Consider the following 15069-nt stretch of genomic DNA (forward strand, 5'->3'; position numbering starts at 1 on the left):
CCAGGCAGGGCTTGCCCTCTCTGGGCACTGGGCAGCTCTATGGAGAGGAACAGTCAGAATGCGTTTCGGGCCTCCAGGCTGCTCAGCTGGCCAGAGCCCAGAATCAATATCCCTTCACAGTTCTGGGGGGCCACTTGGAGTCCTAGAGTTTGCCTTTCTGGGTGTGGAGAAGCAAGGGCCTTCAGGAAATCTCTCTCCTATTCAAACGTGCACCCACTATCTCTAAAAAAGAAGTTGGCAGTTTTTCAAATTCATGGCCACCATGAGATCACGTTGCTTAATGTCATAATTAGGGAAAATCCTCATTTGTCACCTGGAGTAGTGACTCCACTTGCTTCCCTTCCAGCGTCGCTGAGTGGGAAGAGAGAGCACTACTTAAAGGAACTTCAGAGCATACAATTGTTGCCACCTGACAGCCTGAGGTTAACCATTGGGGTGGAACTGAGAGGTATTAAGGTTAGCCAAACTGGACTCGAAGGAGTTTATTGGGAAGCATGCGGTGTGGGAATTGCTCAGGCAGGTAGCAGGGGTCTCTCAAATCTGTGCCTCAGGTTACTCACTCAATCTTTTCTTTTGTAATTATACTTTATTGTTGTTCACTTGCAGTTGTCTGTATTTTCTCCCCCCACCCCACCCCAAAATTACCTCCCTCCCTTGCTTCCACCCTCCTCCTTGGTTTTGTCCATGTGTCCTTTATAGTAGTTCCTGAAAACCCCTCTCCACTCTGTCCCTTCTCCTCTCCCCTCTGCCTATTGTTAGATTGTTCTTATTTCCAGTGACTCTGGTTATATTCCATTTGCGTTTTTCTTTTGTTGATTATGTTCCAGTTAAAGGTGAGATCATATGGTATTTGTCCCTCACCACCTGGCTTATTTCACTTAGCATAATGTTCTCCAGTTCCATCCATGCTGTCGCAAGGGCAGGAGCTCCTTCTTTCTCTCTGCTGCGTAGGATTCCATTGTGTGAATGTACCACAGTTTTTTGATCCACTCATTTGCTGATGGGTACTGTTGAAAACAGTATGGAATTTCCTCAGAAAATTAAAAATGGAACTGCCTTTTGATCCAGTAATTGTGCTGCTGGGATTATACACTAAGAGCCCTGAAACACCAATCCAAAAGAACCTATGCACCCCAATGTTCATAGCAGCACAACTTACAATAGCCAAGTACTGGAAGCAACCTAAGTGTGCATCATTGAATCTTTTGATTGCTCCTCTCCATTGAGGGCTGAAAGGGCTCTAGTTAACATGTGAAAGGACTTTTGTCCCTAGCATTTACTTCTTCCTTCACCACCTGTAGGGGTGTGTGGGAGATGGACACCAAGGTCACTTTTGTTTTTTTTCACCTGGCTCTGTCTTCTGATTGTCTAACATCTTTCAAATGCCATGACACTTTCCAGTATTTGGTTGCTTTTTTTTCACTTTTACTTTATGAGTTTTGTTGTTTCTTCTTTATATTTTCAGGGTGTAAAAGCTAATACTGTATTTTGCCATGTATTTTGCCACACACGACTTTGGCCCAAATGATCAGGAAAAAAAATCTTTCCTTTTAACTTTTTTAGTTCTGCTTTTTCTTTATTTACCTGCAGAATCAAATCCGATTGTTGTATTCCAGGGTATTATTTTTTCCTACAGATATGTTAATTGCTTTCTAGAATTACACTTCTAACACATAGGCATATATAAAACACTTAAAGACATTCATATAGGTATGGAAGTAGTACTAACCATATATAATGCATATCTTTATTTTCCCCTCGAATATTTGGTCAAAAAAGTGTGCCTTATACATGGCAAAATATGGTATTTTGGTTCCATGCTGTCAACCTGCCATCCTGCCCTGAAAATCTCTATGGCCATAACCTGTTTTATATCTAGAAGTTCTTAACTATGTGAAAGTGTTCCAGGATCCAGCCGCAGGTTTGTGGGGGCTGGGTGAGGGGGAAGGAGTGCTGAGCCCCCACAGCCCCGCACAGGTCCCACAGTGGAGCTGGCCTTTACAGCCCAGTTGTGAGCAGGGATGCAGGTGCCCAGGGACTGCCTGTGAGGGATCACTACGCAGCACCAGCTGGAGGAGGCAGACGTCCTCCACAGATTAGTAGGGAATGTGACCGTGGTCCAGCCTCTGCCTGTGATTCCTGGGCCGCAGCTGTCAACACTCCCTCATGCCCAGTCTCCCAGGGAAACTCAGTAAAGTCGGGGAGCCTGGTGCACATGGGACTTGGGAAAGAATCCAGAAGCTCATCCCAGCCTGTTAGGCAGTTTCACATCTGATTCCACTGGGAGGCGGCTGCCTCCCTTCAAGACTCAGCTTTGCTCAAAAACAGCAGCAACAACAACCACAATCCCCCCTGCCCACCCCCAGAAGCCCACAGGGCACCTCTAGAAACAGGAAGGAGTTGAAAGTCAGCAGCAGCAGGAGAACTTGGAAGAAGGGAGACATTGAAAGTGTGGGCTGCCACAGGCAGAGTGCTCAGGAGAGGGGAACAATGGGAAAGGCCAGCCCTGAGTCAATGTGTCTCCAGGTCACTCCCATTCAGAGGGTGAGAGGATCGAAAGGACATTAGTGTATGGACTTCTCCCTCAGAGACCAGGCCAAAGCAGTGTGACACACCAACACAGGTGACACTGAGAGCACAGCAGCCTCCTGAGTATTGGGAGGGATGAGGGTGACTCCAGTGCCAGCTGTAAACTTGGTTCACTTGGCAGAAAAAATCTCCTCCCTTAAAACTACTTAAGTGTTGTTCTGTGTACTTTCCCTTGGGATTTAAAGTCAGTCAGTTGAATGGACTCACACCACACCCCTGTTGTATACAATGGGCAGCAATCCTTTGGCATCCGAAGTGGAACTTGGAATCCTTTAGCATCTCATCCTAGCTGCTCTGTGACTTTATGCCATGCCTTCCCCTGGTTCATAAGGCCCATGTCCATTTCTCTGCTTGACTTCTTGTAACAGGTCCTTCCAGACAAGTCTTTATCTCAAGGTCCTTAAGTTTTGACCTGGGACCTTTGGTACCTTCAGCATAGCTCACCCCTCCCCATTTGTACTGCTCACCAAACAGTGGCATAAACCTCTGTAATCCAAATAGGGCTGTTGAGAGGGCCGAGTTAAGAATTTCAGACGCCTTAGAACAAGCGGCTGCTTTATACTTAGCATGCAATAAATGTTGGTGCCATCATTTAAAATATCATCATGGTTTTTGCTGCCTAAATTAAGAGCAGAATCTTTCAGGATCATCCATTTCCCTTACTCTTAATTGTAGTTTCTCCAAGGCAATCTTTTCTTTGCCTGAGTGGACTGGTGAACTAGGGAGAGAGCTCAGGCACGAGGCAGTACCCACAACGCTGCCAGAGAGCCTCCTGGCCCAGCAGTGTGGGTGGGGGTTGCCAGTCTCTTCACAGTGGGTTGTTGTCACTCTTCCCTCCTCACCTCAGACCGATCACAGGTGGATTAAATGAGAGGAAAATGAAGAGGCTGCTCTTGCAAAGCTGAAGGCCAGTCATTGACACAGGGGTTCCACTTCCTTGAGCCTCTCTCTGGCAGAAACAGCCCACTTCTGATTTTGTGTAATTCATTCTGGCTTTCATCCTCCACCCCACCCCCCTACTGCTCCGCCCCCATGGCGCGGGGTGCCAGATTGGCTACCCTGAATTTTGCCAACGTACCTGGAGTCATTTTGTCAGCAGGAAAGTCACTTCCCTTCTTTCACTTTTATGACATTCAGAATTTTATTATCACCCACAAACGACTGTGAATTTTGCTTCCTGGGAAAGTTGAAATGGGAAATAAAACATCTGAAGTCTTCAAAAATAGAGAGAAACATGGTGAAGCCCCACTGCCTTTCTTTTTCTTCCCTTTGTTTGTATCAACCTCAGGATGAAGTGCAAAGTAATGCCAGAGGAGCAAGACACACTCTGCCCAGTAAACCAACAGGTAATAACTATGTTCTCAATGAACTTTACAGTGAGGTGTCATGAGCAGGTAATGGAACAGGAAACATCCAAAGAAGGATGTTTCTCCCTGACACAGCAGCCTGAGCCCACTGCCCTGCATTCTGAGCATGAGACAGAGCTGGCGAACAAAGAAGCCCGACAGAAAAACGCAGACTGAACGGACAACTGAAGTTCAGCAGTGTCTGCACTATGAGGTTTTGATGGAGGGACGTCCTCATTGGATCTCCTGTGCCCAGCTCAGAGGTTTTAAGCATAACAACTGTTCAATCATTAAGTAAAAAGTGAAGGAGAAAAGTTGTACCTACAACATAAAAAGTATTGATCTACTGACAGTTAAATGATTGCAACTCGCTCACTAACTCATCCACCTACTTAGACAAACTAAACTTGTCTATCAGCTTGAGGGCTATGGACACCACCGACACCCGGGTCATGGCTCAGGGGAACAGGAGGTCACCACTGAGAACCAGGGTCCTTCACACAGACACTCCAGGGGGAAGGGCAAGACTTTAGAATTCCCCTCCACAGCAGGGGAATTCTAAAGACCCCAAGATGTGGTCAGCCTGCCCTCAGGGAGGGAGTCCAGGAGATTTGGGTTGAGAACACTGTGTCATTCCAGAGGAAAAAGATGTCTAGAGCCAATATCTCCCTCCAGAATGAGGTGGTGCTTCGGAAAACTCGGTCACCAGGATGTGGGGGGGGACTCCCCACCAACACGCACCAGAAAAGGGCCAGGATTCCTGCTGGCGGGTATGGGCACAGCCCGGGGAACACTGACAACCAGTTTCAAGATGTTGGAAAGAAATGGCACATCTATAGAATTCCTGCATGAATGTGTCTGAAAGGTAGGGAAACACCCCAGGAACTCATTCCCTGAAAAACCTCGGCCTTTGCTGTGAATGAAACTGTAAAAAAAACTCCATCCTTGGTTCTAAAGAGCTCATTTGCCAGACATGGCCTGGTGAGTACCTCACAAAAACACAGACACGCAGGGCAGAGGGAGCCTGGCTGCCTATGTGAAGTAAGGAGGGCAAAAGTGTTTCCCAGATTCCAGGCCAAATTTTGTCTGTAATACAGAGAAGAGCAATATTCGTGTATTTAAAAAGTGTCTGAATGTGCATGTGCATTTACACACCTAGATACACTTCTGAGTTTAGGACAGTGAGGTTTCTCATTAGACTGATAAGTCTCCATTTGACTTGACACATCTCAAGTTTTCCTTTTTTTAAATTTTATGGAAGATTTTATTTACTTTTTTATTTTTTTAGGGACAGTGGAAGGGTGGGAGAAAGAGAGAGAAAAATCAAAGCAAGAGGAACACATCAGTTGGTTGCCTCTCTTGTGTGTCTGGGCAGAACTAAACCCTCAGCTTAGGAGTGTGTCCTGACCAGAATGGAACTGGCAACCGCTCATTCTGTGGAACGACACCCGACCAACTGAGCCACACTGGTCAGGGCAACACACCTCAAGTTAGGAGGGAAAATTAAAACCACAAAATTAACCTTGTAGATTGATGACATCTTCTTAGCCCACGTGGAGAACTCATGAATGAAAACAAAAAAAAGGAAGTAAAAGTGTAAAGAAATGTTTAGAAAATGAAAATTATGGTGTCTCCCTATTTAATGGCCGTGCTTAGAGAGAAGGTCATAGGCTAATTAGGGTCCAAGGTTGTTCATCAGACGTCCAGTTCAGCAAGGCCAGCAGCCCCTCCTGATCCCATGGCCCTCCCGCTGTCTCTGCTCACTGTTCTGGTGGTGTTCAGCTGTGGCCCCAGTGGAGCTCTGGGCTGTGTCCTACCTCAGAACCACATCCTGCTCAGCAAGGAGAACTTGGTGCTTTTGAGGCAAATGCAGAGAATCTCCACTTTGCCCTGTCTGAAGGACAAAAAAGACTTCAGATTCCCCCGCAAAATGGTAAATGGCAGCCAGGTCCAGGAGGCCCAGGCCATCTCTGTCCTCCACGGGATGCTCCAGGACATCTCCGACCTCTTGCTCACAGAGCACGCCTCTGCTGCCTGGAACACCACCCTCCTGAACCAGCTGCGCATGGGACTCTATCAGCAACTGGAAGACCTGGAGCCCTGTTTGCTGCAGGAGATGGGAGAGGGAGGAACTGCCTTGCCATCCCAGGGACCTACACTGGATGTGAGGTACTTCGAGTACCTTTTTCGCTACTTGGAAAAGAAGCAGTACAGTGACTGTGCCTGGGAGGTTGTCCGAGTGGAAATCATGAGATCCTTGTCTTCCATAAGAACCTTGCAAGAAAGGTTAAGTAACATGGACTGAGACCTGTGGTCACCTTCATCCAGGTGTCACGGATGAATGTGCCTGATCTCCCCTGCACATAGGACTCAGGTCACGGGGAAAGGCTCTTCTTTCTGCTTCAGTCACAGAATGTATTGATGTTAACTGAGCACATTTTGTCAGAGTGTTAGGCAAGATCATGTTACAAAAATTCAGCTCCTGGGACATGAGTTTTGGAGTGGTGATCATCTGATGTTATTTATTTATGTGTATTTTGTGTACCTATTATTTATGTATTCTTTTGTCTTACCATTATTTTGTATTTATGTAACCAATATTTGCCTTTCCCTTGTACTAGACTTTAAAAAACATGCTTACTTCTTTATGTTATTGAATTTTCATTTCCTTTGTAATTAAATTCTTGTAAAAGAAAACATCTTGTCTTCTTTTAGTCTGAAAATATAAGTACATACTTTTCTCTGTAAATTTGTTTCAGAATGGTACCTGCCTAATTAAGTCGTATAGAACAGTTCCTGAGCTAGTCATGAAATGCCTATCAAAAGGTGGAAATCCATGAACTTGAGAAGATTCCTGGAAAATATGGAATGTGGTCTGTAAAACTCATGTCTTAGTTTTATCCGAATTATATTTAGACAGCAAGGAGTGGTGGGTAGAAATATCTGAGAGGAGTCATGTAGAGTGAAGTGGGAAAGCTACACGTGTTTATTGTCTGATCCTGGCACCCGGTACTCTTGCTCCCACCCTCTCCCCGGTCCTACTTCGCTGATTGCATTCACTCCCGTATACTGTCCCTGTGCCCCTCACCTCAGTGCCCACCCACACACCTGCTGTGGTTCTTGGTGGTTTGAGCTTCAAGGTTTCTACTCAGAGTACAAAGCCAGGGGGGTGGAGTAAACAGTGAGTGGAAGCTCTGTCTTTCAAGACTGTTGTAGTCAGGTCTGTTTCTCTGAGTGTCCTCATGTATATTTGGGGGCCCTGAGTGAAGGCCATTGTTACTGTGAAGAAATAGGCGCTGATTTCAAAGGAATCAGCTGATTTAGGTTTACTGTGTGTTTGTGTGTGTGCATGTGTGTGTGTGTGGTGTGAGAATTTCTCAGACAGCAGGGAGAGATGTCAATGTGGGAGGATTTCTTGAACCTTGGCCTCAGATGGCCTAGCCAGTGCTTTGTAGTTTGCCTTTCGATAAGTTGAAATGTTTCAATAAATTTTTGCCCTTTATCTTTCTCTATTCTACTACTTCCTCATGGACCAGATTAGCAGAAGGAGGAAAGCTTGGTTATTCTGGACTTGTCTGTGTCTTCCTTTGATTGCCTAGTTCCTTTCACGTATTGTGATCCCTTGTACATGGGGTGCTGTAGATGATACACTATATGTATGGGGAATTCTGGTACACGGGGCTCTTGCTTTCCAAACTAAATGGATGTGAAGTCTGCTACACTTAAGTTACAAATGTGTTGCTAGGCCAAGTTGAAGGTCTGCTGCTATGAACTGTGACCCCGGGGGCTGCTACACTTAGGCTTCTCTGCCTTCAGCTACATTTTAAAGGGGATTTCAGAAGGGCTGGTTGTTGACCCAGCCACGCTGACACATATAATTAATCATCACAAAGACTGTCTTGGAGAAAGGACGTTCAGTTTCTCAGCAGCCTCTTTGCTTCTTGTGAACAGTGCACTTGGGAGAATGGTAAGAGCACAGACTGTGGTGTCAGAAGGCCTAGTTTCTAAAATGTTGCTCTGACCTGGTGAAAGTTAATGTCCCCGTGGCTCTGTTTTCTTTTTTTCTCTACATGGGGATAATGAAAGAAATGACATCTCCTCATTTTGTAGGTTTGCGTGTAGTGAAGTGAGTAGAACAAGACTGGCACATCAAAGTGTGTGACAAACCCCTGTTTTTAAGACGCTTGTACTCAAAGGAGTGTTCAGGGGATGGGTTGTGATTATTAATTAACCTGTTTAGCATTGTACCTAGACCACGGTAGGGATCAGTACTGTCATTTTTATTATTGCTGTAATTCCCAGCTCTACCATCTTGAGTATTAATGTTATTGAGGTAATTCACATTTCTGAATTGTTTTCCATTGATCCTAGGAAGTGCACATTGAAAAAACCACCATCCCTCCGTTTGCCAGATGGAATTAGGAATTCAGTGGTCTTATGTAAAGTGAGTCTCCTGTGAGTTCGTGGGTGTGATCCCACCTGAGTGTTCAGAAACTGAGTGATGACACCTGGGGTAAAGAAAATAGGAGAATGATCATGTGGCTGGCTGTGCAAAGGTGAAGGTTGGCCATCGACCCCGAACTGTTCTCACTTAAGGCTCTGCCAGAGCAGTCCGTGTGCGTTCTCTCTCTATTCTAGGGCCCCTCCTCCTCTGCTTTGCTGGAAGTCTGGTTGCAGGCAATTGAAGTTAATTGTATTTTGTCATTTTGATACTCAATGGTCAGCCTTTTTGCTTTCTTCAGGCCTGAAGACTGGTTCGATCCAGGCTACTCATGTCAGGGAGCACGAGCCCCTGTACCCAGTCCACCAATTTAAGTGTCAATCTCGCCCCAGAACACACTTCCAGACACACTCAGAATGTTCTTTACAAGTATCTGGGCGCCTCACAGTCCAGTCAAACTGACACATAAAATTAACCATCACAAGGATCTGAAATAAAATACTGTGTAGCCCAGTGGATTGGTTAAGCTATATCTCTGTCACCCCAGGTGGTCAGAATTGGGTTATCATTTCACCCTGACTTAAAACCATGTGTGAACATTCCATGGAACATCAGGTGAGAGTTTAAAGAATTTAAAGTAAGTTTTGTTTTGGTCACAAATGCTTCCCTTCTTCAAGAAGGGAATAGTACAGGGTTTCTATACAACTTTTTGGCAATTAAGAACACCCACAATGTCTATATAAGGTGATATCTTGTGAGTTGTAGGCTCACCATGACCCCCTCCCTCAGGTTGGTTCTGTGTTGTCAGGACAGATCAAGTGCCCACAAATCACACCTACTGGAGCCCTGAATTCACACACAGACTCTGCCCTGTTCACCTTGTGCCTTGCTCCTTCTCTAACTGCTTTATTTTCATAGAACATAGGTCATAAATCCACAGGACAAGGGCAGTTCAGTCCCCAGGCTCCCTGTTCTCCAGGGAAGTTTATAGTTGGAGTAGCATCTACATATTAAGTCCGGGGACATGGGCTGTGTGGACTTCGTCCAAGTGTAGCATCACCCACATGCTGAGCACTGAGCCAGGCCTGCAGGAGAGAGGAGACTACAGCTCTTTCCACCCTGCTTGGCCTCAGGTTCTTCCTGTTCTATGAAGAGGAGTGAAAAAGAATGGCTCCTAGTCTATTTTGTGCTCAAATCTGGTCTGTTCCTTATTCTGTCACCTTTGCATGACTGGCCCCCATACCGCCTTTGAGAAATAATTTGGAAAACAAAGTCTTTAAGAGCAACTTGAGAATCACTGAAATAAAAGTGGAGAGTGAGTCTTCCATTTATGACCAGGCCCATGATTCTCATTTTGATGTTATAAATATTGAAAATACATACTTGAAGAATATATTTTTCTGGAAACAAACAAGTTTTTTAAAATAGTACCTCAAACAATATTCAACTATAACTTTTCTTGTAGAACTGTGAAATATTTATAAAGTACCTTTAGCTCTATTGTTCTCTCAGTTCATATTTGGGTAGTATATGTTGGTATTATTTGTTTTCCCACTAGTACGATGATTGTTCCTTTTGTGAGTATTGATCGAGCTCCTGAACTGTAGGGACTGGGATGGACACCTAGCAGACAAGGTTGTGTGAAATGACTTTTCTCTCCTTAGGCATTTCACAAAATCCTGGGAGGTGTTCCCAAAAGAAAATAGGTCAGGACACATCGTAGTCCATTTGGACTCCTTTAACAAAGTAGCATAGACTAAGTAGCTTGTAAAGAATAGAAATGTTTTGCTCATAGTTCTAGAAGCTGAAATTCAAATCGGGGTATCAGGAAGGTTGGGCTCTGAAGAGAGCCTGCTTCTTGGCACACACTGCTGATCTCTGCTTGTATCCTCACAAGGCAGAACCAGGAGGGGTCTACCTCAGGCCCCCTTTTATGAGGGCACTTGTTCCACTAAAGTGGACTTTACCCTCATGCCCTAAGTATTCCCCAAAGGCTCCACCACATTACACCATCACTTTGGGGGTTAGGACTTCAACATAGGAGTTCTCCGGGGAACGTAAACATTCAGACCACAGCAGGCAATTAAAGTCTACATGCCTGGCGTGTAGAAGAGGGAATACAGCCATATTTAGAAAATAAAGAAAAATGAGCAGGGTAGGATACAACACAGCAGGTGAAGGATCAGTATCCAAACTCTTGCCTTTTGACCTGAAGTTGTGCTCCAACTATTACATGCCAAATGTTAGAGTTCCAACTGAAATGGAGACACTATCCCCCAGAAATGCATGGGGGAACCCGAAAGCCTGTGATCACTCATCAGTGTTTGTGAGGGATCTCCAAAAAGCTCATCATGATGATACATCATTGCCGCTTCAGTAAAGATCCACCAAACAGTAGTGTGGTAAATTGTTTGATGCTGTGAGCTGTGTGAAGCAGGGGAGAGCTTGAATTTAGATTTATGGTTCTCTATGTGACACCAGCCTACTTATTTTTCTACCATGAGGAAGCAGAGAGCAAGTGAGAATTTAAGGCGTGCATACATGTGAGTTTAACATAATGCTAGGCAAAGGCTGAAAATATGCTGTTGCTCTTGCAAGTTCAATGTCCAGAGTGTGTGCACCTTTAAAAAAAATCCTAGGGATTTTAGCAGTAAACTCAGTAGATGTTATTGACACCAGTATGAGTAGAGTGGAAACATTAGAGAGTGAAAATATTAGCCATTGTCTATTATAATCCTAGTAAAATGTCTCCATAATGAAGCAAAATAACCTGGTCATTCATGAATGCCTTCCAGTATGTGGAAAATATGTGAGAAACTGCTTCAGTAAAAATTACTTTAGCAGTGATCACACTGGGCTTGGTGCCCAGCATAACACAGAAAATAAGAGAGCCTAGTTACTAGAGAGCTGATTTACCAAGGACGTCCTACCTACCATTTATTTTTTAAAAGACTAGTTATTTATTTATTTGTTTTTTAGCGAGAGGAAGGGAGGGAAAAAGAGGGAAACCGACACCAGTGTGGGGGTTGCCTCTTGTGTGCCCCCTTACTGGCGACCTGGCTCACTACCCAGGCATGTGCTCTGATTGGTAATCGAACCAACAACCCTTTGATTCACAGGCCAGCACTCAATCCACTGAGCCACACCTGCCAGGGCTCTACCTACCTTTTAAAGGGTAAGAATCTGGAGGGCTGAGACAACATAACTTCTTATGCAAAACAAAGAGAGTTTAGGGTCAAATCTGAATGTTAATTCTTTACACAGGCATAGTTAATAATAATTGAGTTTCATTGCTTCCATAGACAGTTTCCTTTTGCTGGAGAATAAGAGACTTGATGGGAAACTCTGAAAGTCCTTTGAGTATTTTGAAAAGTCACACAAAAATACAGAGAAGGATTCAAATTGATGTTTAAATCATATATTCTCATTGTGGGTAATATTACCTCCAAAGGTGTGCAAAAATTAGTTCTTATGAGTGTGAACAAATCATAGGTATTACACTGGTTTTCGGTGCTCCAGAACTCAACTTTATCCAAGAAATTCTATTTCTCAGTGTTCACTCTTCTCTTTGAAGTCTCTTGTATATCACATTGGAAGGATTGGCCTTGAGTTGAGGGAGGAAACACAAAACGCATGCCAGATCAGCACCACGGACCTATGGTGACCTGAGGGCTCCTTGGAGGACTTTCCTCCCATACCTCACTGGATCTCACAGTGATATTGTGAGAGGTGGCCTAGCCTTTGCTCACTCTCGAGCTGCCGTCGACCGTCTTGTGGATGTTGCTTAGGCTGGAGTCTCAGTGTGATGTGGGCTTTGAAATTAAATGCAAATAGTTGTGTTATTTAGTGCTCCTAAAGTTATTCAACAAATTATGTCAAATGCTAAACAGGTAAAATGTTGACAATATATAAACATATATATAGCAGCTGGTGAAGTTAAAAATTATTTCTTGATATGAATCAATATTAAAAGTTAAATATAAATATTAAGAAAATAATTTTAAAACAGTGTTCACTGGTTTTTATGATGTAAAATATATCTATACATGGGTATTATTTTAAAGTGTTATTTAATTTTTAAAATTTTTTTATATGGAACCATAAATAACTCTGAATAGCCTCAGCAATTTTGAGGAAGAAGAACAAAGTAGGAGGGATCACCATACCTGACATCAAACTGTGTTACAAGGCCACTGTAATCAAAACAGCCTGGTACTGGCATAAGAACAGACACAAAGATCACTGGAACAGAATAGACAGCCCAGAAATAAGCCTAAGTCTCTATGGTCAATTAATATTCAACCAAGGGGGCAGAAGCATACAATGGAGTGAAAACAGCCTCTTCCAAAAAATAGTGCTGGGACATCTAGACAGCTACATGCAAAAAATGAAACCAACTGACACTATAAATAAAAATAAACTCAAGATGGTTAAAAGACTTGAATATAAGTCGTGATACCATAGAAGTCCTAGAGGAGAACATAGACAGGAAAATCTAGATATTCCACACGGCAATATTTTCACCATTATGTCCCCTAGAGCAAGAGACATAAAAGAAAGAATAACAAATGGCATCTCATCAAAATAACTGCTTCTGCAAGGCTAAAGAAAACATTAGCAAAATGAAAAGGGAACCAAATGTATGGGAAAATATACTTGCCAATGATATCTCGGACAAGGGTTTGATCTCCAAAATAAATAAAGAACTCACAGGACTCCACTCCAGGAAGACAAACAATCCATTTAAAAATGGGCACAGGACCTCAACAGACACTTCCCAAAGGCAGACATACAGAGGGCCCAGAGACATAGGAAAGGATGCTTAGCATCACTAGCCATCAGAGAGATGCGAATTAAACCACAATGAGATATCACTTCCCACCAGTCAGAATAGCCATGATGAACAAATGAACGAACAACAAGACTTGGCAAGGTTGTGGAGAAAAGGAAATCCCTAGTGCATTGTTGCTGGAAATGTAGACTGGTGCAACCACCATGGAAACAGTATGGAATTTCCTAAAAAAAATTGAAAATGGAAGTGTTTTTTGACCCAGCAATTCCACTGCTGGGATTATACCCTAAGAATCCTGAATTATACACTAATTCAAAAGAACCTATGCACCCCAATGTTCATAGCAGCACTGTTTACAATAGCCAAGTGCTGGAAGCAGCCTAGGTGCCCATCAGTAAACGAGTGGATCAACAAACTGTGATACATTTACTCAATGGAATACTGCACGGCAGAAAGAAGGAGCTCCTACTCTTCGCAACAGTGTGCATGGAACTGGAAAGCATTATGCTAAGTGAAATAAGCTGGGGGGTGATTTTATTTGAACGTGTAATTGGATACATCACTATTTATATGAATTAATATATCACTTTAAAATTTGCTGTATATGGCCGGTGTGGCTCAATGGATTGAGTGCTGGCCTTTGAGCCAAAGTGTCTCCACCTCAACTTTCCAATCAGGGTACATGCCTGGGATGTGAGCCAGGGCCCCAGCAGTGGGCATGCAAAAGGCAACCATGCATTGATGTTTTTCTCCCTCTCTTCCTCCCTCGCTCCCCCTCTCTAAAAATAAATAAAATCTTTTAAAAATTTGCTGCATAAGTTAGTTATAAAGTTATTGACATTGACATTTTAACTACATTAAATTAAATGACAATAGATTTTAAATGTACCTTGAAGTGTAAAATTTGCATTTATTCATTCTTAATCCTGTACTGAATAAAATGAGTTCAGTTTACACTTTCTTCTTTTATTTATAAAACACAGGTATAAATATAGTACATTACTATTTGCACTCATATATACAATACATGTTCACTATAGATCTGCGTTTATCGTTTTCTTGGGGGCTTCAATTTGAAAAACATCTGAAAGTCCCTGTGGACAGGTGGCAATAGTGAAAAAAATATGGTTGAGAAATATTGATCAAAATGCATGTAGAAAGTACATAAAGGAAAGCAAAAGCAGAAGTGGAAAGGAAAGGAAACATTCAGAAATTGAAAAGTCCTATGTTCCCTATATAAGACACCGGCACAAAGTTGGACCTTACAGAGCCTAGAGAACAAGATTCAGTCCCCCAGCTCAGCCAGGCCAGCAGCATCTGCAAGGTCCCCAATGGCCCTGCCCTTTTCCTTCCTGGTGGCCCTGGTGGCTCTCAGCTGCAACTCCATCTGCTCTCTGGGCTGTGACCTGCCTCACACCCACAGCCTGGAGCTCCTGGGACAAATGAGAAGGATCACCCCTTTCTTCTGCCTGAAGGACAGAAAGGACTTTGGGTTCCCCCTGGAGGCGTTCAGTGGCAACCAGTTCCAGAAGGCTCAAGCCACTTCTGCCATCCATGAGATGATCATGCAGACCTTCCACCTCTTCAGCTGCGTGCCCCAAGCAGCAAACACAGAGGGCGTGTTTGCTGCTTGGGACAAGACCCTCCTAGACCAACTCTGCAATGGACTTGATCAGCAGCTGAGGGACCTGGCTGCCTGTCTGACGCAGGAGGTGGGGCTGGAAGAGGCTCCCCTGATGAGTGAGGACTCCATCTGGGCTGTGAGGAAATACTTCGAGAGAATCACTCTCTACCTGCAGGAGAAGCAGCACAGCCCTTGTGCCTGGGAGATTGTCAGAGCAGAAATCAGAAGATCCTTGTCTTTATCAGCAAACTTGGAGGAGGAGGAGATTGTGCAGTAA

General features: G+C 43.9%; 2 protein-coding genes across 2 annotated transcripts; both read left to right on the forward strand.

The window, feature by feature from the left end:
* Nucleotides 1-5673: 5673 nt before the first annotated feature.
* LOC123820115 (interferon omega-2-like) lies at nt 5674-6240 on the forward strand. The gene has a single exon (XM_045840830.1). The coding sequence runs from the start codon at nt 5674-5676 to the stop codon at nt 6238-6240; it is 567 nt and encodes a 188-aa protein (XP_045696786.1).
* An 8259-nt stretch (nt 6241-14499) lies between these two features.
* Nucleotides 14500-15069, forward strand: LOC123819961 (interferon alpha-4-like). Its single transcript, XM_045840584.1, has one exon. The coding sequence runs from the start codon at nt 14500-14502 to the stop codon at nt 15067-15069; it is 570 nt and encodes a 189-aa protein (XP_045696540.1).

Source organism: Phyllostomus hastatus, unplaced genomic scaffold (assembly GCF_019186645.2).
Source record: "Phyllostomus hastatus isolate PE091 unplaced genomic scaffold, TTU_PhHast_1.1 phas_contig_34, whole genome shotgun sequence".
In the NCBI taxonomy this organism is placed as follows: domain Eukaryota; kingdom Metazoa; phylum Chordata; class Mammalia; order Chiroptera; family Phyllostomidae; genus Phyllostomus; species Phyllostomus hastatus.

Excerpts from the sequence above, each read along its gene's own strand:
- LOC123819961 (XM_045840584.1), top strand. The coding sequence starts at position 14,500 with ATGGCCCTGCCCTTTTCCTTCCTGGTGGCCCTGGTGGCTCTCAGCTGC.
- LOC123820115 (XM_045840830.1), top strand. The coding sequence starts at position 5,674 with ATGGCCCTCCCGCTGTCTCTGCTCACTGTTCTGGTGGTGTTCAGCTGT.